This window comes from Callospermophilus lateralis, unplaced genomic scaffold (genome assembly GCF_048772815.1).
Source record: "Callospermophilus lateralis isolate mCalLat2 unplaced genomic scaffold, mCalLat2.hap1 Scaffold_83, whole genome shotgun sequence".
NCBI lineage: Eukaryota > Metazoa > Chordata > Mammalia > Rodentia > Sciuridae > Callospermophilus > Callospermophilus lateralis.
The window spans coordinates 5094855-5120266 of NW_027516368.1; the positions used below are offsets into that span (position 1 = coordinate 5094855).

A 25412-nucleotide genomic window follows, 5' to 3' on the forward strand; every position below is an offset into this window, starting at 1 on the left:
CCACAAACCATGGCCCCTTTAAGAGAGGTTGCTGGACCTGAGGGCATTATCCGGGTACATGTCCCATTCTCTATGAATGACCTTACACAACTCAAGTTAAGGTTGGGCTCATTCACCACAGAAGAGTGCTTCAATGGGTCCTCCAGGCTTATAGCCTCACTTATATGTTATTTGCTAATACTCTTCTTCTTGAGGAACCTACCAGAGTCTGGGAACTTGCCAGAACCCATGTGGATGAAACTTATGGAGTTAATTCCAATCACCCCCTGGGGCCACTTGCTGCCCCAGATCAAACTCCTGACTGGGATTATACACAAGCTAGCATGCAGAATAGGGACCAATTCTCCACATGTATAATTGCTGGGCTCAAAAAAGTGGCATGTAAGGCCGTCAATTTCCAAAAATTACAAGAGACCCCATCAGAATTTCTGGATCGGCTTACGAAAGCCCTTCAGCAGTGTCCTAGATCCCGAAACCCCAGATGGCCATGATGTCCTTATGACATATTACTTCTCACAGAGCTACCCTGACTATCTGGTCCAAACTAGAAAAGCTCGAAAAAGGCCCTGCCACCCCCAAGACTGAGCTCTTGGAGGTAGCTTTTAAGGTTTTTATGCTCACCCAGGCCCTGCAGGGTGCTTCCTTGGGTCGCCGTCCATTACTGAAACGCCCCCTGGGTAACCTGCTTCAAGTGTGGCAAGGAGGGACATTGGGCCAGGACAAACCTCGGACCATGCACTCCGTGTACCCCATGCCCTAAATGACAACGACAAGGTCATTGGGGCTCTGACTGTCCAAGATCCCGTAGGAGACCTATTGCCAGGGAACCCTCTGATCTTCTGGGCATTTCAAATGAAGATTGATGGTGCCTTGGGTCCTTGTCCTCAGCTGTAATGATCAATAGACAGGAACCCAGGGTGCAGATTCAGGTGGATAGGTGTAAGGTTGACTTTCTCCTTGACACCGGGGCTACCTTCTCAGTCCTGACAGAATTCTGGGGGCAAACAGTGCCGTCCACCTCTCGTATAAAACCCCAGTATCAGATAGATGACTTGTAAAAAGTTGTTCTCATTTTGTTAATTGGCTTCTTGTATTCCTAATGGTGTCCTTTGAAAAGTACAAATGTTTTAAATTTAGATGTCTGTCATTTTTTTTCTTTTGTTGTTTGTTTTTGATGTCATTTAAGAAAACATTGCCTTACCTGAAATCATGGGCTTTACTCCTGTATATTTTTCCTAAGAGCTTTATAGTTGTAGCTCTTGCACTTAGATCTTTGATCATTGTACATTAAATCTTACATATGGTAGGCAGTAGGGATACAACTTAATACTTTTGCCTAATGATAACCAGTTATCTCAGCCCATTTCCCAGTTAAAGTTCTTGGTGCCCTTGTAAAAGAATCACAATCAATTTCTGGACTCTCAATTCTGTTCTTTTGATATGTATAGTTATCTTTATGCTCATTCTACATTGTCTTTTTTGTTGGCTGTCCTCCCATTCTCTCTCTCTCTCTCTCTCTCTCTCTCTCTCTCTCTTTTTCTCTCTCTCTAACACACACACACACACACACACACACACACACACACACACATACTTTTTCAAAAATAGAATCACAGTCTTAATCTATTGCCCAGGCTGTCCTCATACTTGTGATCCTCATGTCTCAGACTCCTTTGTAACTTGAAATGTAGGCATACATCACATCACTGTGCTTGGCCTTCATCCTTTACGCATCTCCTGTCTCTGGACTCCAGACCTGCTTACTTGATAACCCTACTTAGATGCCCAATAGACAACTCACATTTATCATGTCCAAAACTTCTACTTTTAAAGAAAATACCTTGTGGGAATAAGGAAGAAAAAGAATAAACTAATATTTGCCAAGTATTTACTATTAGCTCTGTTCATTATCTCTTTTATGATATATCTCAATTCTGTGATACTCTGGAGATAGTGTAACTCTCTTATGCTAGAGAGCAGTGAGACAGAGGCTTGAATTTCAGTTAGTCGATTCTAATACCCAAGCACCTTCCTAACAGCTACACTATACTTTCCTACAAGTGGTAAAGCACATAGTCCACTTTTCTCTCCTTAAGATTATTCTTTGGAGTAGTATCAGAAAAAAACGAAAGGAATCCATAGGATTTTTTGTAAGTGAAACAGAAGTGCTCATGAGCTTTGTAGTGCTTTGGTACTGCCTTTTCCCTACCTTCAGGGAAAGCTTACGTTGACTTTTTGGCAAATTTCTCTTGACCATTTACCCAGGTAGATTTATTTGGCCTTGAGTTTTGTTTTCCACCTGTTGGATCTGCTCTCTTTCATTTATTTAAGGATCATCTCTATTCCCCATCCTTCTTATCTCTTTCTCATTTGTTTACAAATTATCAGCCTTTTTGGATATATACAATGACTTTCACTCTGACATTTGCTTGTTTGCTCCTAGCACTGAACATTTGACTCTTTTTTGTCAGCAATTTTCTCTTTAAAATATTAGTATCTAAAAAATACATTATTCATAAATAGCAGTAACTATAGCAACTATAAATAGCAGTAACTAAAGTCTCCTAAAATCCTTAATAGAACTGAAAGTATCCAAGGTTTGTCTATTCATGTTGGGAATATAGTTTTTACAATAGTTTTGACCAGACTTAAAAAAACAGCCTGTTCTTAGGTGACTTTCTGCCACTCCAATTTAATTCTGTGTTATGTGTCCTAAGGGCTACTAAGACAGGTGCATATGCTGTGGCAAGCTTATTTGTTCATGTTCTCATAGGGGCAGCATCAGTTGTGCTCCTGTTTGTGCTGGTGTATTCTGATAAGGTTGGTGTGTGAAGTCTGCTGCCCACTGTGGGGTGAGGTCCCAACTCCTAGGTTTTACCTTTTGGTTCCTGCAGGTATTACCTTCTCAGAAGCCCACCACTGGTACTTTACGCCATGTGGTGGACATTTCCTGATCACCTGTTGTGTTGAAAGCCCATTGTCTTCTGTCTTTTCCCATTTTGAGTGTCAGCCACTTGTGAGGCATCATGGTGGAGTAGGAAAAGCACTGTTTCTGGAGTGGATAATCGGCCTTATCAGGTATCTCTTCACTTCTCTGGGCTTCATAGACCACACGACCCTCTCAGAGCATTGCAGCTCTAGCTGTCTCAGGCTTTATGATCACATTTCTCTAAGTGAACCTGAACTAATGTCTTAATAGTTGACAGTGGCTTAATGTACTAGACCTGAGATGGCAAATATGTAGTTTCTCTTCCATTTGCCAAGCATGGCAGACTCATTAACTGGTTTCAACATCCTCACATAAAACCCAGACATGACTTCAGATTTTTTGTACCAGTATATGTGTGCTAAACAACCACAACCAGTGAATCATGGTTGAGATGTGTTTGTTATCCTGGTCTTCTCTCCTATCTGTAGTGCTTTCATCTAAAGGAGGCACTAGTTGGATTAGGTACCATAGAATGAGTTCTAGGGCCAAGATATGTGCATGAAAATGCTGTCTCCACTTTCTATACTCCCTTTCTGTGGGAACTTGGGAAAGTTACTTAACTTCTCTGGGCCTCAGTGTCCTCATTTTTTATGTGGAAAATAATAATTAGCCCCATGTTATCATGTTGTTGAGAGGAATAAATGAACTAATATGTGTTAAAAATGCTTAGAAGAGTTCCTGTCACATACAACTCAATAAATGTTATCCATTATATTAATGATAGACATGATAACAACTTTGAAGGCTAATAAAAGAAAAATTCTTGGTTTGACAGGGTCTTATGGCTCCCTGTCAATCTTTAAATATTCATCTGTCTATGAATGTGAGTTGATTCCTATTTATTCATTCATTTATCCAGAAAAATGCAGGGTAAAGCGGTCTTAACAGTTGTAGTGACTGGAGCTTGGAAAGGGTCTTCAGTTATGTGTGTGCAGGTAGAGGGCTCTTTGTCATAGTGTTAAATCTGGATGTGAAGAGACATGCTAGAATCTGGCTTGCCTCTTACAGTTTTGCATGTGGGTGAACCCTCAGAGAGTTGTTAGCACTCAGTCTTGCTGGTGGCACACCTTGGTGGCGTGCTCGTGTACCTCAGCATTCAGTAATTCACTAGCAGCCTGAGGTGTTGCCACTGCTTTCTGAGCCTTTGTCCTCCTAATTCTCCATCAGAGCTGATGGTATTGGGAACAGAGAGTGAAGGTTAGTGAAGCAGCCTGACTTACAGCCACAGAGTAGTTGGATATCTCTTTGTGGAAGATTTATCAAGTACTTGAATAAGTTGAAGAGCCCATCCCTCTGTTTAACTCAAGATAGAGCAAATTTCTATGACTACTTCATGTGGAAAACCAGTGTGAAATCTGGGTGGGAGAAAACAATATCCTGGTATGACGTGGGTAGGTGTTTGTGCTATGACCCATCCTGTGCCTTCACTGGTGTCTTGCAGTAAGCAGCTGTTGTGTGACGTAATGATTGTGGCAGAAGATGTGGAAATAGAAGCCCACTGTGTGGTCCTGGCAGCCTGCAGTTCCTACTTCTGTGTGATGTTCACAGGTATGGTGAAGGGCACACAATAACCTATGGTGTGGAGCTGCTGCCCCCCTGGGAGGACATTGATGGTGGTGGTATGAGGGGAGGGAGGAATGAGAAGGCTGTGAAGCTTACTATGAGGAGTTTCCCTTTCTCAGCTTTGTACCATAGAGAACTTCTGGAATCAAAGTCTCAACCAGGCCAGCTGGACATGTAGCCCCTTTTCCACTATGAGGAAGAGAGGTGGAATCATGTAGTCCATTAGTCCTCAAGCTTTAGCATGAACCAAAATTAGGGAGCTTGTTAACAGTGCAGAGTCCTAGGTACATTGCCAGACCTTTTGGTCTCCCATTTTGCAGATGAGGGACACTGAGGCTGAGTGAGGCAAAGAGACTTGCCCAAGGTCATACAGTGAATGAATGGGACTTGGGTTCTTGACACCTGGCCTAGTGTTCTATCATTGGACCCACATCTTGTCCTTCCCTAGCCTTTCCTTCCAGGCAAGCACCTAGGGTCTCCTTTAGCCTTTATAGAGGTGTGGAAGAGATTTGAAGAAATGATGGTGGGGATTGGTATTGAGACATAAGAATGATCAAAATCTAGCATAGTTTCAGCATATTTGCCAACTCCCCAGGGATCCCTGTTTCCTGGGTACATGTAGGAAAGTATCACATTTTACATTTAATATTCTGGGCTGAATTTCTTCAAATCCAAAGGCTTCCCATCTGTAGTTCCTCATAGCACCTCCCCTGAATCAGATACATGCAGTGCTGTATAAATCACTGCTGATAGAAAGAGGCCATCAGAACTCAAAGAACCCTCTGACTTGGTCAGGTGTGCCTATCTCATGTTTTCCAAGAACCATTTTCCTGCTCTGTATGTAGTGACCATCACTCTGCATTCAATTTCTCTGGTCTGTTTCCTGGTGTCACACTCTCTTTGGAATGATCACAAACTCAGTTTCAAGGTTTTATTTCCTTTTTACCCCTTTCCTTCATCCATCTCTTTCTAAAATAATTTATCTTGTTGCCAACAGTTATTTAGATGAAACATTAATGAATAGCTATGCCAATATAGCTCTTTGTGTGTGTGTGTGTGTGTGTGTGTGTGTGTGTGTGTGTGGTTTGAAAGTCCAGTATTGAGAGAAACCTGTTTGGAATTGCAGTGAATTGTAATGTCAGCTTTGCTTTTGACTGATGAACTTGTTTCTAGGATAGATGAAATGCCTTAGAAAAGACAAAGTGATTTTAGATATTGGGAGAACACATGCTTCTGGAGCAGGTCTTAGATTCTAGTAATTGAAAGGAGATTGCAAGAGAAGAAGGCCAGTCTCATGTAATGCCCAGTTCAGTCCTTCCTTTGGGTCTGGTTACCACCCATTGTTTCATCCACTCATTCATCCTTCCACCCATCCATCCATTTGCCCATCCTTGAAAACACTAGTCACAAATGTAGATTACAGGAAAAGATCACAAAATGTTAGCAAGCAAAAGTAAAATTAAATAAATAAAAAATTGCATGTATTACATCTCCTAGGTAAGATTATGGTTTATATCCTTTTTTATTTTATATTTATAAAATGGCCATATACAAAATACATTTTTCAACATAAGTAAGTTCATTTTACATGTAAAGTTGAAATGTCTTTTTTGATAGGTATAATTTTTAAAATTGATATCCATTTTCTGAGGTGTTTTTCTTGCCTCTTTGCCCATGTGATTCCTATTTGTCTTTCATTACCCCACAAGCATCCCTTCCTCAGAAGGGCCTTCAATGACCCCTCAGACTAGGTTACATCCCTTTGTTACTTACTTCCAATGTACCTTATATTACAACTCTCTAGTATTATTACTAATCTCAATATCTGATTTCCCTGATCAATTATAAGCTCTATGAGGCTAAGAATTGTACTTTCTTTACTGATGCAACTTTATTGCCTACTATACTCTTCCATGCAATATGTGCTTAATAAAAATATTTAATTGAAGTTGGCATTATATTATGAATATCTTCCCATGTTGATGAAATCATACCTACATTCCTAATTTCAATGACTGTAAGATTCCATCATGTGTATCCTAGTAGAAAATCCATCTCTTCATTTGTTGGAAACTATAGTTTTAATATTTTCCTATTATAAATAATGCTCTAATGGGCATACTTGCATCTTAATCTTCATTTTGATTATTTCCTTATAATAGATCCCAAGAACAGGAAAAACTTGGTTAAAGGCCATACATATTTGAAGAGCTGTAAGATGTGTCACCTGCCCTTCAGCTGTTCCAGCCTGTACTCCCATCAGCACTAAATGAGATTTGTATATTCTTGAGGCCCCTTGGCTTTGGTTAAAATTTGGTATTAAATAGATATGAAAAACATTGCAAAATTATGTTCTAATTATCAGATTTGGCTTCAGAATACATAAAGTTCATTGTGAAAAGGCCCAGCTGACTCTTGTTAAATCTTTTTCCATCAGCATGTTTAGGGCCCAAAGAAAATATACATGGTTTTATTCCAACTGAGTTGTATGATTTTGATCTTTTAGTCAGGCTTAGGTGATTTTATGTGTATATTTTTTTGTCCTTTGAGTTCATGTTGTCCAAATTTCCTGTGGTGGTTCCAAATACCAGCTTCACACTCCTTGACCATGTCCTGTCCACATGGAATACAAATGGTGAAACTGAGTGGCTCTCCTGAGAGTGTTCAAATCCAGTCAGGGTGTAAGAAGATCTGAGATGGGCAGTCACTTACCTGCCCTCCATTTCTTTCAGGATATCATGGGTAGTGTGTATGCTGCCTACCTTTGTCCTGTAAGTATGGAATACTTACAGCTTTTCCACTCTCCCCATCTATTATCTCCATTCCAGGGGATGCAATTTTCCTATAGAATGGGCTAGTCAATATATATATATATATATATATATATATATATATATATATATTTTTTTTTTTTTTTTTTTTTTACCAGAGATTGAACCTAGGAGTACTTAATCACTGAGTCGTATCTTCAGTCTCACTCACCCCCCTTTTTTTGGATTATGGACCTTTATTTAGTTTATTTATTTATATGTAGTGTTGAGAATCAAACTCAGTGCCTCAAACATGCTAGGCAAGTGCTCTACCACTGGGCTGCAATCCCAGCCCTCTTCAGCCCATTTTTACATTCTATTTAGAGACAGGGTTTTGCTGAGTTGCTTAGGGCCTTGTTAAGTTGTTGAGGCTGGCCTTGAATTCACAATCCTCCTGCCTCAGCCTCCTGAGCTGCTGGGATGCAGGCATGTACCACTGCACCTGGCTACTGGACTAGTCAATTTTATCATGCCATTTACTCTGGGATCTCTATGCACTATAGTATTTGCACTCCATATGAGTCTCTGACATGTCATCCCCATTTTTTGGTGTTAAAGGAACTGAGGTCTAAAGAATATCGGGTTTCAGGGTCTTACATCCATTATTAAGGTTCAAAGAAGTTTGGGGTTAATCCCACATGAACATCTGGGAATGTTATGTCCCACACTCTTCTAATATTTTTGAACCATATGCAGTATTTAATTCAATGAATCATGATCTAGTTTATATTATATTTAGCCTGATGTTCAACTCATTCCTTTGAACATGTGAATAGAAACAGAGAGAAGAGGTCAGGAGTGTGCTGAGGTTTTAGAGGCAAAGGGGTTAGAATTTTAGTGGACACCAGTAATTCACAAAGTAGAACAACAAGGGCCTGGTTTTGTTACCCGTAGGCATGCACTTATTCCACAGAACATTTGTTTTACCCTTTCTGCCTGCCAGACCCTCCCAGGTCCTAGCTAATGGCCTATGAGTGTGTCCTGGGTGATTGTGTGGTGTGTCAGTGCCTTTAAAGAACCTCATATCATAGGGAATTCAGCAAAATCTAACATAGACAACAGGGCATACAGGGAAGGATAACTAGGGAGCCGAGTCCTTTCTTAGGGCCTGGAGGAAGTAGAAGTAGAAAATAGGCTCTGGTTTCTGAGAGCTTTGCCCCTAATGAGTCAGAGATTGGATAGAATATTTCATAAAATGCTGGAGGTACCAGAGTAATGTGGTACTCCAATAATGACTAATGGCCTCATGTTCCATGTGACTATCTTCTTGAGTGGGTCACCGATGGACAAATGACAATGATGTAGGGTTTCTTCTTCCTATCCTTGAAATATCACATCAAAGTCAGACATCCTTTTCCTGCTTAGAAGTCTCAGAATGGGGACTGAGAAATACAATACAATAGTTAAGTCTAATAATGTAACTTATTATTAGATAATAATAAGGTATCTACCATATCATTGTCTTGATGTAGAAATGGCTTTTTAAGCAGTGATTTGGATTGTGGTTGCACAGAGCCTTTTTATTGCCTAGGAATGGAGACTGCCATTTATCCTCAGCATTCCCCCATTAAGTTGCACCTCATTTGACTGAGATGGTTTAGGGTAGACTTGTGTGAGCTTAGAACTCAGCCTTAAAATACACATCATCATGGGAGGTCACTATTGCTAAGGAATGTTTTATGAATGTAAACAGGAAGTGATATAGAAGCCTTTTGCTAAGGATTTTACACTAAAGTGCTGATGCCACCTTGCTTTGGGAGATAGCATGGTATCTTGGAGAGGGCTTTGGAGACACAATGACCTGGCTTCCAATTCTATCCTCAGCACTAAACTGAAGAACTCACTCACCCTCTTTGGTCCTCAGTTTTCTTATCTTTGAGACTGGAGTAATAATAGCAAGAGAGCAAATATAGGTAATGGGCTTAAGGAACCCAGCAAAAAAAAGGTACTTAATGCAGTTTGCTCTTATTTGTAGAGCAATTCATCATTTCCAAAGCACTTATGCATTTAAGGGGTAGCTATGAAACTCACCATCCTGATGGTGTTTAGGATTGATATGAAATGTTTATATGGCTACATAGGTGTTTCCTTCTGCCACTAGCTGGGCAGAGAAACCTGTGCCAGTGGAGGAGGTCTGAGATTCCAAGGAAGGTGGGTGATCTCATTTAGCCCAGAAAATAAGGCAGGGCAAGGAATGTACTTATTTCACAGGAAACAGAAGTCAGACTTGTGCAATCAAATGGTTCAGACCTCTGATTTGCAGGAGGATTGGCTTGGATGCAAGGAGGGGGCAGAGCATTTCTTTCTCATATGTGAGGTTAACACTTGACATAGGCCTTAATGCTCAGCTCTATCCAAACAAGTTGGCAAATCAGATATTAAGACATAGATGGATGAGGGTTAGGGAGAAGACAGTTCAATATCATTTTAACATCCATGAAGGATCATTGTGCAAGAGATAAGGTTCTCCTGTTTTCTTTCTACCTACCATACAAGATTATAAATTGCAGCACAGAGGAGCCAAATTGGGAATGAGGAAGAATTCCATAATGTAAGAACTCTTGAGTGCGCCTTTTTCTTCTCTTTGAGGACATCCAGTTTTGCAGGGGGGCTGGTGGCTTAGCTTTAGTTCTTCAGAGAGATCTGCCAGCCAATCTACCATTGCTTTCTCATTCTCAGTGTTCCATTTATTTAATAATAGCATTGAGTTTATACCAGTGACCTAGATGATGAGTCAATGATTTACTTTTTTCCTCTGGATTTCTTGAATTTTCTGTGATGGTAAAATATTTTTTTCCTTTTACTCCTCAAGTTAAACCTCCTCTTTCTTGCTCCTCTTTGACAATTTTTTTTTATCTATAAAGATCTCAGTTGTACACATGGTATGCTTGCTAGGATCTAGGACTAAGACTTGAACACTTGTACCTGATAGAGGTGTGGAATTTTTTTAATTGGTTCTTTTTAGTTATACATGACTGTAGCATTCATCTTGATAGGTGTGGAATTATTTGCTCTCCTGGGATCTCTTTGGTTCTTGGAGGACCCTAAGGTAGGGTCCAAGAATTTAAAAAAGTCTAAGACATTGTCACTTAGACCAGACCATAGCACTTTCTACTTGATATTCTGCTGCAGTCTTCCAATTGTTTAACCTGCTTCCACTTCTGTTTGTCCATCCCAACTCATTTTCCACAAATATTTTTCCCCCAAATAGCAATCTGATGTATCCCTCACCTCGTAAAACATGGCAGGGGCTTCCAGTTACCTTTGAGATGAAGTCTGAACTCCTTAGCATGGGCTGCAAGACCCTCAATTGGTCCAGACCCTGCTTCGGTCTCCAACTTTGTTTCACTCTCCCTCCTTTTGCAAGCTGTCCTTCAGCTAGACTGAACTTATGGCTCCCAGCAGGCCTTGTTGTTTCTTACTTCCAGACCTTTCTATATACTATTCTCTTAGGAGTGCTTTTCCCTAATTCTCACTTCTCTCCTGAATAATTGTCACTCCTCCAGATCAGTTGTTCTTAACCACTGTGAATCAATCCAGTGAGAACACTTTGCACACAGCTTTAGGATGCAGGAATCTCTGACTGAAGAACTTTTCAAGCAGAGTCTCCTATTCTTGCATTTGACACTCTTGGTAGTTGTTGAGTACTTGTCTCTTCTCTGCTAGACAGGTTCATGAGGGCAGGGTGAGGACTTGGTCATCTTTATGTCCTCTGGGCCTAGCATAGTGCTTAGCTCATGGAGGCACATTTGATATATGCTTGCTGAATGAATGAATCAGTCTTATCCTGAGTGGATCTTGTTCTGTTTGGAGAAAATTATTTAGAGAACATATACATTTACACATGTATACAACAAGTGGAAGCTGGCAAGTGCTAAAATGATATGCAGCTGATGTTCATCTTTGAAAGTTCAGATCCTGAGATGGCTGCTAGGGCCCCTTGTGAAGAGCTAGCAGAGCAGGGCTGTTGTACTAACCTTAGAGATGGAACAAACTTATGGAATGCATGTTTTCTTCTCTAGAAATATTTTGTCAAATTGTTAGATGTGAGTGAAGAAGCAAAAATGATCAAGCCCTTGATGGTTTCTACCCCTCAGGAGGATTGGAGCCCATGGACTTGAGATGTCAAGAGAAAACCTCCCTTCTTTTTTTTCCCTCTAACTCCAACAAGTATTTTCTAAGTGCTTATTTTATGCCAAGCATCTTATTACATGTTGAAGATATCTTTACTAATAAGCCTGGCAAGGTCCTGGCCCTTTAGGTTCTTGCTTGAAATATATTAAGTTCCACCGTGTCTCCTAAATTTGGAACGATGCTTTGAATTTAGGAATATTTTTATTAAGGTCATGGTTAGGGTCATATTTAAATTATACAGGGGATTATTATAAATGACTCAGGATGTAAAGTTAGGTCCAGCATCTAATCCCAGCCCTGCTCCCTATTACCTACGTGTAAATACATCTTAAAGTGCCAGTTCTATAATTTGTAAAGTGGCAGCAATTATCATCCACTTCAGGGTTTGTTAGGTGAATTCAATGAAATAATGTGCATGAACCCTTAATAGAGGGGATGGTACACAGTAGTGATTATAACTATTCCCATTTTTAGGGCCTGTTTAAACTGAAGTCTTAATTTGGTGAAATTGTTTTTGTTAATTCACAAGAAACAATAAGATTGGATTCTACAAATCTGTGTGACCTATACCAGTCTCTACTCTAAGAGAGCTTTCTTAGAAGATAACTGTCATTCAAACACCTAGTTTTTCTCTTATGTCATTTCTTTGGGCAGCTTGATAAAGTTTTAGGTACTTAATATAGAAAATGAAAAATTCAGAGTTATGCAAAGAAGCAAGAAAAAGTCCATGTAAGTCTCACTGTTCAGAAAACAGTGTACTAATCTTTTGTGGAGTATGGAAACCTGTAAGAGTCTGGTAAATATGATCTTTCTTGGGCTGGAGTTGTAACTCAGTGGTAGAGTACTTGCCTCACAAGTGTGAGGCACTGAGTTTGATCCTAGCATCACATAAAAACAAATAAATACCCTGAGTCCATGTACAACTAATTTTTTTTAAAAATGATCCATCTTCCTTTCAGAAAAAAACAAAATACTTTTGTATATGTATACAAATATTTTATACAATTTCAGGAGTTTCCCTTTGTTTACCTCAAAGTAATAAACCCCTAACCTGACCTCCAAGCACAAACTCTACCCCAGAAAACAATAAGCCCAGGGTCCAGTTGCACTCTTACAAGGGGCTTCCCAGCCTTTAGTTTCTTATAGTCAGCCTGCAGAATTTTTCAGTATTTTTTTTTTAAGTCTAAGATCTTAAACCAAGAATTAGCTCTATCTGATTATCTTTTGCAGTATATTTACCAATTGGACCCTCTTTAATGAACTTCTTTTTTTTAAGGTGTAGATGGACAATACCTTTATTTATCTTTTTATTTTTCTGTGGTGCTGAGGATTAAACCCAGGGCCTCCCACATGCTGGGTGCTCTACCACTGAGCCACAACCCAAGCCCTTTAATGAACTTCTTAATAGCTGTTGAGAGGGAGAGAGAGTGAGAATTTAACCACTGATTTCTTTGTCTATGGTTGTTTTTATTTGTGTGTCAGCATAAATTCGAGAGAATCCGAATCTAGCTTATGGATGTAGGAGGAATCTACCATCTTTTCCTGTTTCCTCTTCCTCCTGCACCAGGGCTCATTGTGCTGGGACCTTTTTCACTGTTCTCCATAGCAGTTAGAGAAGATAGAACAAAGTAGAGAGAGGGTCTCTGGTCCACCTGGTCTGGCAGTGAAGCCAGTGGGCAGGATTTGGAAATCACTCCTGCTGTCCACTTGCCTCCCTGTTCCAGAGTCACTCAGATCTAGAACTGTGTCAGAGGAATCGTGTGCAGTCCGAGCAGCTTGGAGGTAGATGTCTGCAACCCACATGCTGTACTATACTTTATTTTCTTGGCTTTAGTTCCTTGAATTCCACAGTAAACATTGGTTGAAAACAACTGCCTAGGCTGTTTTACCACTCACATTAGGGATTCTGAATGACTTGTTTTTTTTGCAGTCAGGATGCCCTTTATTTTATGTGCTGTCTGTTTCCTTCTGAAATCAGCAGCACTTGCTGGAGGAAACTGGCACTAGTGAAACCTATGTGCTGTCTTTATAGTGCAGGCAGGAATGTGCTGCTGCTGCTACAACCCTCGTTCATAGCCCTGTATCCTTTATTTCTTGTTTTATTATCAGGGCCTCCCAACTGTTCTCCCTGAGTCGATCCAGCTTCCTCCCTGCTTCCAAAATTTCATTCATAAATAGCCATCTGTTGATGTCATTCCCTGTTTAAAACCTCTCAGTGGTGATGACCTCTGGATGAAGTCCAAGTTCATTTGCACAACTTGTAGGGCTCTGCAAGTCCTTCCCTCAACCACCTCTTGAGCTTCCTTCTTTGCACCATGACCGGTGTGCAGCCACAGCAGCTTCTCACCATTCCCCAGATGTATCCTTCTGGTACTTTCTTCCCTGTACACATATGGGACCCATATCCTGCTCATTCTTCCTCACCATGGCTGCCTGTGGAACTCCTCCTCATCCTCTAATGCCCAGCTCAATTGTGATCCCCTACTGCTTCTCTTGAATTCCCAGGTGGGATTTGTTGCACTTTCTCTATATTCCTGGGATTTAGCATAGTGGTTTGCCGCAGTCTGGCTGCAGCAAAATAACCGGGGGGTGACGAGCAATTTGTGTAGATTGATACAGCAGGAGTGGGAGCCATTTATTGTAGGACAGGAGGGGTATTGATATATTCCACACAGCTTATCTTAATTAACATAAACTAGATACAGCAGTCAACCAATAAGGAATCTCCATACTTAATGGCTCGATGGCTCCACCTCACAAACCACTCCCCCTGGCAAAATGCCAGGTGCCATCCTTACTTGTTTACAGACTCTAATATTTCTCTGGCAAAATGCCAGGTGCCATCCTGATTTGTTTACAGACTCTAACAGTGGTTATAAATGTGGGCTCTTAAATCAGACTCCCTGGCATTCACCCCATCCTGGTCCCTTCCTACATGTGTGAACAAGGGCAAGATGAACTACCTTTCCTCCTGTGTCTCATTTTCTTTTTGTGTAAAATGGGGATAATATTAATAAGCCCAATAGATGGTTCTGCGGATTAAAGGAGGCAAAAATTTAAAGTGGGGTTTCATTAGCACTCAACAAGTGTTATTTTTTCTTGTCATTTGGTACTTTATGCATACCTTTGTGAGTTCTTATTCTTTTTTTTAAATTTTAGTTGTAGGACACAATATCTTTATTTATTTATTTATTTTCATGTGGTGCTGAGGATTGAACCCAGGGCCTCGCATATGCTAAGCAAGCACTCTACCATTGAGCCACCACCTCAGCCCCAAGTTCTTATTCTTTTATAAATCTTTTTATGTATCTCTTACTAGAACCTGTGCTCTGGAGCACAGGTGCAGGTTTTGTTCATGACCCTGTGTGCACAAGTTTATAGTAAACATTGGTTGAATGAGCTACTGCACATTGATTTGCCTTCACACTGAAAGTAGGGTATGCTTAAGATCGGGTTTGTGGGTGGTCAGAAACTCAAGGCTATGTGACCTTCTCATCAGTGGCTTACACTCTCAACCTCAGTTCCTTCTGCTTCGCAGAGCTCAGGCTCTGTTTTCCTATTTCCATGACAAGGCCACATAGAAGTTAAGTATACCATAGGTGCCAGATTTGTGTCCTTTTTGTTCTTGTTGTGAACTTCAGGTGACATGTCTGAGAGTAAAGCCAAGAAGATTGAAATCAAAGATGTGGATGGGCATACGCTTAGGAAGCTGATTGATTACATCTATACTGCAGAAATTGAGGTGACCGAAGAGAATGTGCAGGTGAGCCTATCAGTGAACTGCATGCTTGGGACCTGCCTTTTCCAGCATTGTTTCACTTAACCCTCACAACTCAGGGGCCACTGAAGAAGAAACCAACACCTCATAGAAACTGGGTGCCTTCCTGGGTCATAAGGCCAGTAGGTGGGCCAGCTGGCCCTTAAACTCCTGCCTGGCTAGCATGGACAGCCATGCTCTTAACCATTAAGCCAGGATAACTCTGGTATCTGGGAGTGAAGAATTTTTAAAGTTTTTTTTTTTTTTGTAGTTGGACAGTACCTTTGTTTATTTATTTATATGTAGTGCTGAGGATGGAACCCAGTGCCTCATATGTGCTAGCCAAGTGCTTCACAAGCCACACTGAGCCACAACCCCAGGCTCTGGGGGTGAAGAAGTTTTAATTCATGTAGATTCAGTATCTCATGAAGAAAGAATCAGAAGCTTGGGTCACCCTCTTATCTCCAGGTCACCTTCCATCTCAGATGTTTGAGTGTTGGACTATAGGCTATTAAAAATTTTTCTGTATCCATTGGTCATCCTGCTGGGTCCAATGCCATGAGTAATTCCAGTTACTTGGGAGGCTGAGACAGGAGTGTTGCGAGTTCTGGGCCAGCCTGGGCAGGTTAGGAGAACCCTATGGCAAAACAAAACAAAACAAAACAAAACAAAAAGGCTGGCAATGTAGTTCATTGGTCAAGTGCCCTTGAGTTTCTTTGCCAGTAACACAAACAATCAAACAAGCAAACAAACATAAGTCACCCTAATGCCTCTGAACACAAGTAGGTGCCAGCACCAGGACTGAATCTCAATAGGGGTGAACAGGTATGAAATATCCTCATCTATGCTTTTCCCCTTTTAATGGCCTGGCCTCATCCTTAGCCATCTGGACCCTTGAAAAGTGGAGCCACAGAAGACAGTACTCTCTAAAAAGGAGTGCATGGGCATCATGCCCCCCATTAGGGAGATGATTGAGAGGGTAACCCACTCTTGAACTCTCCAGATGATGGGCTGAACACAGACCTAGGGCACACTGTTTCCTGTCCTCAAAGATCTCCCTATTTATTAAGAGGGATAGAAATTACATGTGATAGGAAAGGTTTTTCTGTTTTGTTTTTTTTTTTTTAGCATAAAACTTCATATTTACTTGAAGCTGAAACCTCTGTAGTGGAAAAAATAATCATTTCCCTTTTCCAGAATATCACCCCATTTCCCAAGATCTATGTATTTGAGAGGCTGAATTGAAAATTGTGTATTCTCTCAGTTCAATCTAAATGTTTGAGTTCCCATTATCTGCCATGCATTTTGTTTAGTGCTTGTGGTAGCAGCAGTGAACAGGGCTGATCCTATTGCCTATCCTTAGGGAGTTTGCAGTCCAAGGGTGAAGAAGGCATTCATCAACTAAGCACACCAATAATGTCTGTGCACAAATTGTTATAAGTCCTTTGAAGGATAAGAACATGTCCCAGCGAGAGAGAATCTGGGAGCTGCATTTGGATGGAGGAGGGGATCTTGGAAAGTTGGTTTCAGGACATAAGCTTTAAGCTGGGGCTATAGCATGAGTTGCGTGTTAGGTTCATATGGTGAAGCATGCTCACCGGGGTCACGGTGCAGGTCAGCAGAGCATCTGAGGTGCAATTCATTGAGTCTTGCAGAGCCTGCCTTGTATCTGGCCCTTGAGATCATCTCCTGGGTGATAACAATTTCTACATCCATTTGGCTTAATCCTCCCCCTCCTTTTTTAGTGGGAGTGTATTTTGTGCATGCTGGAATGCACAGCCACTCTGTTTTGTTACTGGTTTTTCCAGTCCAGAGTAGAGTGGGCAGTGCAGTTATTATATGCTGGGTCCAGTGAGAGTACAGATAACTGAATGAGTTTTGGTCAGTAACAGTAAGTGCAAAATAATTTTAGTATCAGATGACTAGAGTGTAGGTCATAGAGCTGTATGATTAGAACCTGTTTTCTTCTCTCTTTTTGTCATTATTTAATAACTTTTTCCCTATAGAGTATAAAGTATTTACAAATTTCAATAATTAGAAGATGTTTTGCTCTAGATTGTTATTGCCTGCCTAGGTAATAAGGCAATAACAGCAATAAGGCAATAATAGTAGTAAGGTAACAAGTAATAATAACTAAAGTATAAATAAGTAAAAAGTAATAATTGGTAATAAAGTAATAAGGTGATGTTTTTTGGTCTAACCCGGTGTCTGTCTCTCTCTCAATTAGCTTATAAAATGAGTATTTTAAGATAGAGCACCAGCCAGCCCAGCCAGAGGACTTGGGAGAAAATGGCTTTATTGCTGCTCTCTAAAGTACTTGGTGGGGAGAGAAAGTGAAGATATGAGCTCAGATGATTGGGGAAACCAGGGCGAGGTGGCACTGGAGTAGCAAGGATGAGCTGGATCCCAGCTCAGCCTGGACACTGGTTCACAGAGGGTTCTTGCCCTGATGCTTTCCCCCTGCAGGATGTCTGTTTCCTCATCTATAAAGTGAGGGCCTGGCTCTGTGATCTCTGGCCAGGAAAGGCATTCATGCTGCTATCTCCTACTAGAGCTTCTCCAGTACCCCCACTGACATTGTCTCATTGATCCAGTTTTCTCATTTGCAGAGCAGGAATCACAACAGTCAGTGAGTTATAGACTGCCTGTGTTCAAATCCTAGCGTTTCCATTTTCTAGCTATGTAGCCCTAGCAAGTTGCTTAACCTCTCTGTGCCTCAGTGTTTTTATCTCTAATATGGGCATAATTACAGTATAAGGATTAAATGTATTGATATAGGTAAAGCACTTAGTACAGTGCCTGACACATGGTAAACAGTAAATGTTGGCTATTGTTATCTAAAATGTGGAGGTGCTCATGGAGTCACATAAGTGTAGAAGGATTTGCCTGATTTATCCTCTGCCTAAGAGCTGGTGAAGACTGGAAGGGAAGAGCCAGAGAAGGTGTAGGCACCATGATAAGGCATGGGAGGTACGGATTAACCTGATCTGGCTTGGAAGTGGCTGGAAATTGTCCCAAGCAGAGGATAGTTTGGGATACTTCCTGCTCTGGGTGTGCCTGGAATGCTTGGCAAGGACAGAGGCCAAGGCCAGCTGCCAGCTGCTGCTCTGAGGCAAAGACCCTTTAAAGGAGCTGCTAAATAATTAGGTGGAGGGGAAACATGCTCTAGAAGGCATTGGCTGTGTCAGTCCCTCTCCTTCCTCGTGGCTGGTGTAGAGTCTCATCTTGCTCCTTTATTTGGTCAGTCATTCAAAACATGTCTTCTGAGCTCCTGCCCTGTGCTAGCAGACAGGGTGGGCAAAGAGGGTGTCATGACAGGCTGCTTCCCAAGGAGCAGCTGGGCTGCAGGTGGAAACAGATGGCTCAACAAGTGGGTGTCCTCCAGCATGGTGGGGTGGGGCTCAGGGTGGGCTGCCCAGGATGCAGGAGACAGTCCTTGCTGCCCTGGTGAGGATCATTAGGTCACACCTAACTGAGGAAATACCAAATATTTGGGCCAAATCTTGAAGGAAGCCTGAGTGGCCAGACCTACCTGTGACCCACTGGCCTGTGACCCTCAGGGCCTGCTGTCTTCATCTGTAAGTGTGGAGTGGGGCGGAGAGCAGCATGTGCAGTGCTTCATAGAGAGGCACCACATGGGACTATAGGGGAACTGTCATTTGGAATCAGTGTAATATATAGTAAAACTATTCCTTTTTGTTTTCTTCCTCACTCTAAACTGTGGATGTCAGGGATGACCTTGAGGAAAAACTGAACAAGAAAGGTTGAGGAGAGAGTATGGATCAAAATGTAGATTCCTCATAATGCTCTTACATTTCTGCTGAGGCAGCTGCTTACCCATTGTCTACAAAACATAATTTGTTGAGTATTTGTGAACTGAGGAGATGAGCATGGAGTCCCAGGGGCTCTTGCTGTGTCAGAGATTTGGGTCTTGGTTTAATAATCATGGGAGTCACACTTTGTCTCTTCCAAGCTACAAATTTCTTGGAGAGACCTTGAGTTGTCTTTCTGGGGCAGAGGTCACAACAATCCTAACTGATGCTTATTAATATTCATTATAAGCCAGGTAGATGAAAATCACAACTAATATGACCCATCTTATACAGTTGAAGAAGCTGATGCAGAGAGAGGGAAGTGACCTGCTACAGTCAGAGAAGGAATAAGTGGTGCAATGGGGAGCTGAACCTGGCTCTCTCCTACTATGTTCTGCAGCTGTGGTGAACTCACATCTTTGCTAAATGAATGAACCTTGGCTTCTGCTCATAATGATTAATCATAATAAATGCTGATAAGTGAGCACTGTCTTTGTACCAAGCACTATGTTCACTGTTTAAATGAATTACCTCATTTGCTCCTCAGAAGCATTTAAAGCAGCACCGTTATTATCTTTACTCTCCTGTTGAGGAGACAGAGAGGTTAAGTGATTTGTCCTTAGTTACATGGTTGGTAAGTGGAGAAGGCAATATACAATATACCCTTGTAATGTCAGTGATGTTCTGTCCACTGTCCTGTTCATCTGTGCACCCCTCCTCTCTTCCATTCTCTCTTCTTTGTCTCAACAGGTTTCAATTTAGCCCACTCCATGGCCAGCCTAGAGACCCTGGTGGCCCTGTCACCTGGTGCTCTGGCTGGTGCCTCCCCCTGCCTCCCTGTAGTTACAGCAGTAGGTGCTTTCTGAGGCAGGGCATTTCCTTTTTTTTTTTTTTTTTTTTGCTAAATGAAACAAACTCTGTGGTGGGTTATCCTCTGCTGTGTTTTCAAGTTATCCAAGGGAGAGAAAAAAACAAAACTGGGCCTGCAAATGAAAAATGGAGGGTTGACCATTTGCAGGCTGAAGGGGAAACCCAAAGGCTCTTTGCTGAGTGCCACTAGAGTGCCTGTCCTCCCAGACAAAATGCAGAGGCAGCAATAGGTGAGGAAGGAGCATTTTGACTTGGGGTACAACTCCATCTTCATGGGTGGTTCCAGCTTCCTCTCCCTAGGAGGGGGAAGTACTGACTAGTGATGCCACCAGGGCATTCTCACTCCAGGCTGAGTGCCTGAGCTGGTCTCATGTTCATGAACTTGTTCCTGCTGTCACTCGAGGAAGAAGTGTTTGACAGGAGAAGAGGAAATCCTCTGGAAGCCTCCTAATGTCAGAGCAGGGAACTCGAGAGTCACCTCATGGATATTTTGCTAGGTGGCGATTTGCCTTGTGTTCGTGCCCAGACCCCAGAGCTCTGTCTAATTGAGCCCCACTGTACCCTTGAGATCCAGTGGTGTACCTCCTGGCCTCTGAATCATCCCCCTCAGCATTCTGACTTTCTTGACTTTTCTTCATGCCCTCTTGTATGAAGTGAAGAAAGAAAAGGGCCTTTGACTCACTGCTGATCACAGTGAAAAATCAAAAAGAGGGAATTGAGCAATCAGAGAAGCCACAAGCCCTGTTCATTTTAGGAAGCCTGTTCAGGAATGCTTTTGGAAGGAGTGGACCCAACATGATGGGTATTGTGGAGAGGTGAGAAGCCTCATAATTTTTGCCCAGTAAGTGGGTTTTGTGACCAGAAAGGAAGATAAAAGCTATGTGAGTAGCTGTATCCAGGGATTTTTTAAAAACTGAAAGTGTAGGGGCTGGGTATATGGCTTAAGCGATAGCGTGCTCGCCTGGCATGTGTGGGGCACTAGGTTCAATTCTCAGCACCACATAAAAATAAAGTAAAGATATTGTGTCCACTGAAAACTAAAAAAAAAGAAAAAAAATATTTAAAAATTCTCTTCTCTCTCTCTCTTAAAAAAAACCTGAAAGTAGTTCTTTGGTAACTACACAAGTATTTCATTAAATTCTTGTTCAAACTAAAAAAAAAAAAAACCTGAAAGTGTAACCTAAGAGTGTGTTCAGGAAATATTTATTATTATATTTCTCAGTCTGGTTGTCTCATGACAACCTGAGAGTTTGAGCACCTCAAGCTACTGTCTTCCTGGTGAAGAAGAGGAGAACGGGGAGGGAGTGTGTTGCTGGCATGATCTTGCTGGGACTTGGCAGGGAGTGCATGACTCTGGGGGTAGACTGGACTCTCGGGTATCCTGGGACTTCCTGGTTACCCCAGCCTAGGACAGGCAAGTGTTGCAGTTTGAGTACAACTGAGCCATCTTCTGAGACATGTGACTTGTGTTAAAACTGGCAAGGCCCCAGGAAAGTCAGGATGATGACTTGTTGACCTACAGTCTGAACTGCAGGTTTTGTCACTGGTTCTTGGTCAGGGTGTGCCATGGAGGTCATTTGGGAACGTGGGACAGGGCTTTCCATTCCTGGTGTGTACTTGGCAAAAATGGTTAATGGATTTCCATTTAACCAGCAGGCAGAGACTAATCTGGTCTTGGGATCAAGTTCAACCCAGGCTGAGCAAGCTCACAGGTTAATTGAGTTTCCTAGTTTATGGCTGCTTGGGGGGCTGGTGACTGCCTACTGGGGATAGAGGTGGGGGAAGTGGTTAGATTTGGATCCCGGCTGTGTTCACTTATGTCTGAAACTCTCCGACTAGGGTGATTTTTATCTTTTTTTCTTCCCCAGGAATTAATCAGTGGGCCACAAAATACCAAGGACATGGAGCTAATTTATTGCTTTCCACTGGGGACACAGGCAAGTGGAGGCGGGGAGAAGGAGTGAGTTTTCTCAAACTCAGCTGTGGTGAGGGGACTTTTAGCTGTTTGGAGGCAGATCAATCCTTGTTGACAGAAGACACTGGTAGTGGGGGCCTTGGTGATTACTCACATGGGCAGAGATGATAAAGGGGGACTGATTCTCCCAGTTTTAGCACTGAGAGTCTTGGGAAGCCCTGCAGTCCTAGGAAAACCAGGACAATTGATTACCTCATGAAGGGACAAGTCCTAAGAGTGGGGGCATTACATGTGCACTCATAGGTGATGAGAGTCAGAGCTGAGGGCCCAGAGCTGTTTTGGGAGAAAGTCAGGGTCCAGAATCTAAATCACTTAAAGACTTTCATGGTTCCCAGAATAAAGAGCAAATGATCTGCAGACTGTATTTTTCTGGTCAAACCTTGTGGATGGGAACAGTTGGAGTCTGGCTGCTCAGTCACTCTGAGAGCAAGGGCCTGGGACAAGGGAATTGTTTTAATGTGAGTGGATGCTGGGGGTAAGAGGAGGGGTCCTCAAACTAAGCATCCATCAAATTATTCTGCTCCATAATTTTTTTTAATTTCTTTTTGAAAATCATATCTGTTCCTCTGATGTGTGTAGGCCAGGGGAGCAGAGATAGATGGAGTAGTACTTTGGCCTTAATCCTTATTTTGATCCAGAGGGCAGACTTCAGCAGCTGTAGGGAAATCCTAGGGAAGCTTGACTGAGGCTGGCAGTCTGAGCCTGTTGCAGCCAGTCTTCCCTGACTCCTCGGAAAAGGAGTACATGCATGTACACCTGAGCAAGAACTTCTTCTGTCTTGCAGGATACAGTATAAATATTCATGTGTCTTGTGACCTTTTGAAAGAAAACTCAGCTCTCTAAGAATGTATCCAGAGATAGACTTCACATTTTGTCTGCTGGATAGTAGGATAAATATGCCTGAGTCCTGAGGGATTTGGGGATGAGCCTCTTATTCCAGTAGATATAAGCTCCATGACAGCAGGATCTGGTTTGTTTTGTTTACCATGGAACTTTAGAGCCTAGACCAGTGCACAGCACATGGAGGCTCAGCAGCTAAGTAGTGAGTGAACTAGTGAGCAGCTCAAGTCCTTTCTGAATGTGGAGGGCAATGGTTCTCACACTTCGCTGTCGGTTGGAAGCTCTTGGAGAGCTTTAGCAACATCTCAATGCCCAGGCCATACCCAATGCCTATAAGTTGGAATCTTTGGAAGTAACAACTACCCATGAGTATTAAACTCCATTGTTGCAGTTTTCTTACAACTGAAGAATCTCCTGGGACGTGTGACTTGTGCTAAAACTGGCAAGGTGCTAGGAAAGTCAGGATGATTTGTTGACTCAGTCTTAACTCCAAGATTTATCTGAGAACCAGTGCCATACCGTGTGTGTGTGTGTGTGTGTGTGTGTGTGTGTGTGTGTGTGTGTGACGTGTGGCTTTATTACTTTAAGCATGATTCATGGGCCAGTAGCTACAAGCATTACCTGGGTTTTTGTTAGAAATATGGACTCTCAGGTCCCACTCCAGACCTACTGAGTCAGAATCTGATCCTAATAAGATCCCACTGATTGATATCACCAAGGGTAGCACTGCAGTGTGTCTTGGGGATAGAGAATCCCCTGGTGCTTTGGGTCGATGAAATGAAGAGAGCAGTGGGAAATAATGCTGTAAAGAAAGCTGGGAAGTTTGGACCTAATAGGCAGTGTAGATCCATGAATAGATCTTGAGCTTGGGAACATGATTGGAATAGTCCCTGCCAGTGGGATATCATGTCTTAGAATGTCACCTTCTCTTGTAGGTTCTGCTCCCAGAAGCCAGCTTGCTGCAGCTCATGGATGTTTGGCAGAACTGCTGTGACTTCCTGCAGTCTCAGTTGCATCCCACCAATTGCCTGGGCATCCGTGCATTTGCAGATGTGCACACCTGCACCAACTTTCTGCAGCAGGCCAATGCCTATGCAGGTAACCAGGAACTGGAACACTGCACTTCATCTGTGGGCTTGTGGATTTAATCTCCTGGCCTGCCATGGACTCCTCAAAGATTATGAGAAGTGGTCTCTGCTGTGAAGCAGCTCTGATTTAGTTAGGAGACAAAGCACATGTGGGAAGGTAATTAGCAATAGGTGCATTTAGCTCATTGCCAAGTGGAATATGATTAATTGCTAGATGGGTGGTATAGCAGAGGAAGGAGATCTGAGAAGTCTTTGGGGCACAATAAATTGAGCTAATTGTTGAAAGAGATCTTTTGTTGTTATTGAAAATGATTTTGGTCATGATTTTAATTTTACAGCGTGTTCTGTAAACATGTTCTGTAAACATGAAGTTAAAAGTCAGATACTGTTTGTTGCTAGCCTTCTATTGATAAACACATCCCCTGTTCTTCCTTTCCACACTGTCTTACTTTCTAGGCTACTCACTTTTAGTCCTAACAACTAAAATACAGGTTCTGATTCAACTAAAACCTGCTTCATCTGCTATCTACCTCCATTGATGTAAGCAGTTTGTTCCTACTTTAATTTTTGGTTTGTTGACTTTAGAAATTATGTGTTGACTTCTGCACAAAAATACCACTGGGCTTTCTAAACCTTATCCTCGTCCACACACCCACCTGCTCTTTATTATTTGACAGTCATTCCCATAAATGAACCAAGTCATGTATTAATTTTTAATCAGAAAATTCTTTTGTTTTCCTTCAAATTAGAAAGGCAGCTAGTGATTGTGTTTTTCTTGTGCATGTCAGTGCTGCAACCTCTGTTTAGTTTTTGTCAGATACAACTGAACAATCCTCAATCTGATAAGGTGTTGATTCCATTTTAGTTTTCTGGGAGACATTCTTCCTGCTAGAGCTTGTCATTTGGTCATTTTAACGGGACCCTGGAGGGAATAGAGATGAACTGAAAATTCAGCCCACCATGTTTAGCAGGACAGAAATCTTCATTACCATTTTTTTTTTTTAGCTAAAGGAAAGATCACAAGGGACCTGGGAAACAGGTCCCCATGTTTTTTTGATAGATTCACTTTTGGCTACCTCCTGTCCTTGCAATAAAAGGCCTAATTTTACCCACTCCCCAGACAAACTCTGTCCTATGCCTCCTGTCCAGCAGTGTGTGGCAAGGAGCTGAGGACCAGCTGGATGCCCACCTGCAGCTCCCTGTGGTTCATGAGGTAATTAGTGTGTGCTGTGTCTCTCAGCATCCTCTTGTTCTCTCATCAAACCCCTGGCTCCAGGATACTGCACAGATTCTCATTTTGCCCGGAGTCTGTGAGGGCACAGATGAGACTGGTTGTTAAGATGGGCTTGGTGGTTATGACATTTGTAAGGACATTCCCTAGTAGCCTCACTTCTGAATCCTGTTGCCTCTTTCCAGTCTGAACCTCATCTCTCCTGTTCCTCTGCTGTCCCTCTTGTGTTGTCCTTTCCCTTGCATTTCTCCACCAGACTTCTGCCTTTTCTTAGGTCCCCCTTTCTCTTCAGAGTGATGGTTTCCCAGCCCAACCTCTGCAGAGGCCACTTTCTTAATGGATA

At 42.1% G+C, this 25412-nt stretch overlaps 1 protein-coding gene across 1 annotated transcript in view; it reads left to right on the plus strand.

Moving 5' to 3' along the window:
- The window catches only part of LOC143389273 (KAT8 regulatory NSL complex subunit 3-like), a 96760-nt gene that overhangs the window by 44610 nt on the left and 26738 nt on the right, over positions 1–25412 (plus strand). The window contains 4 exon segments of the mRNA XM_077108481.1: positions 4431–4537; positions 15138–15259; positions 23686–23848; positions 24991–25051. Coding sequence (XP_076964596.1) covers positions 4431–4537; positions 15138–15259; positions 23686–23848; positions 24991–25051 — 453 coding nt within the window.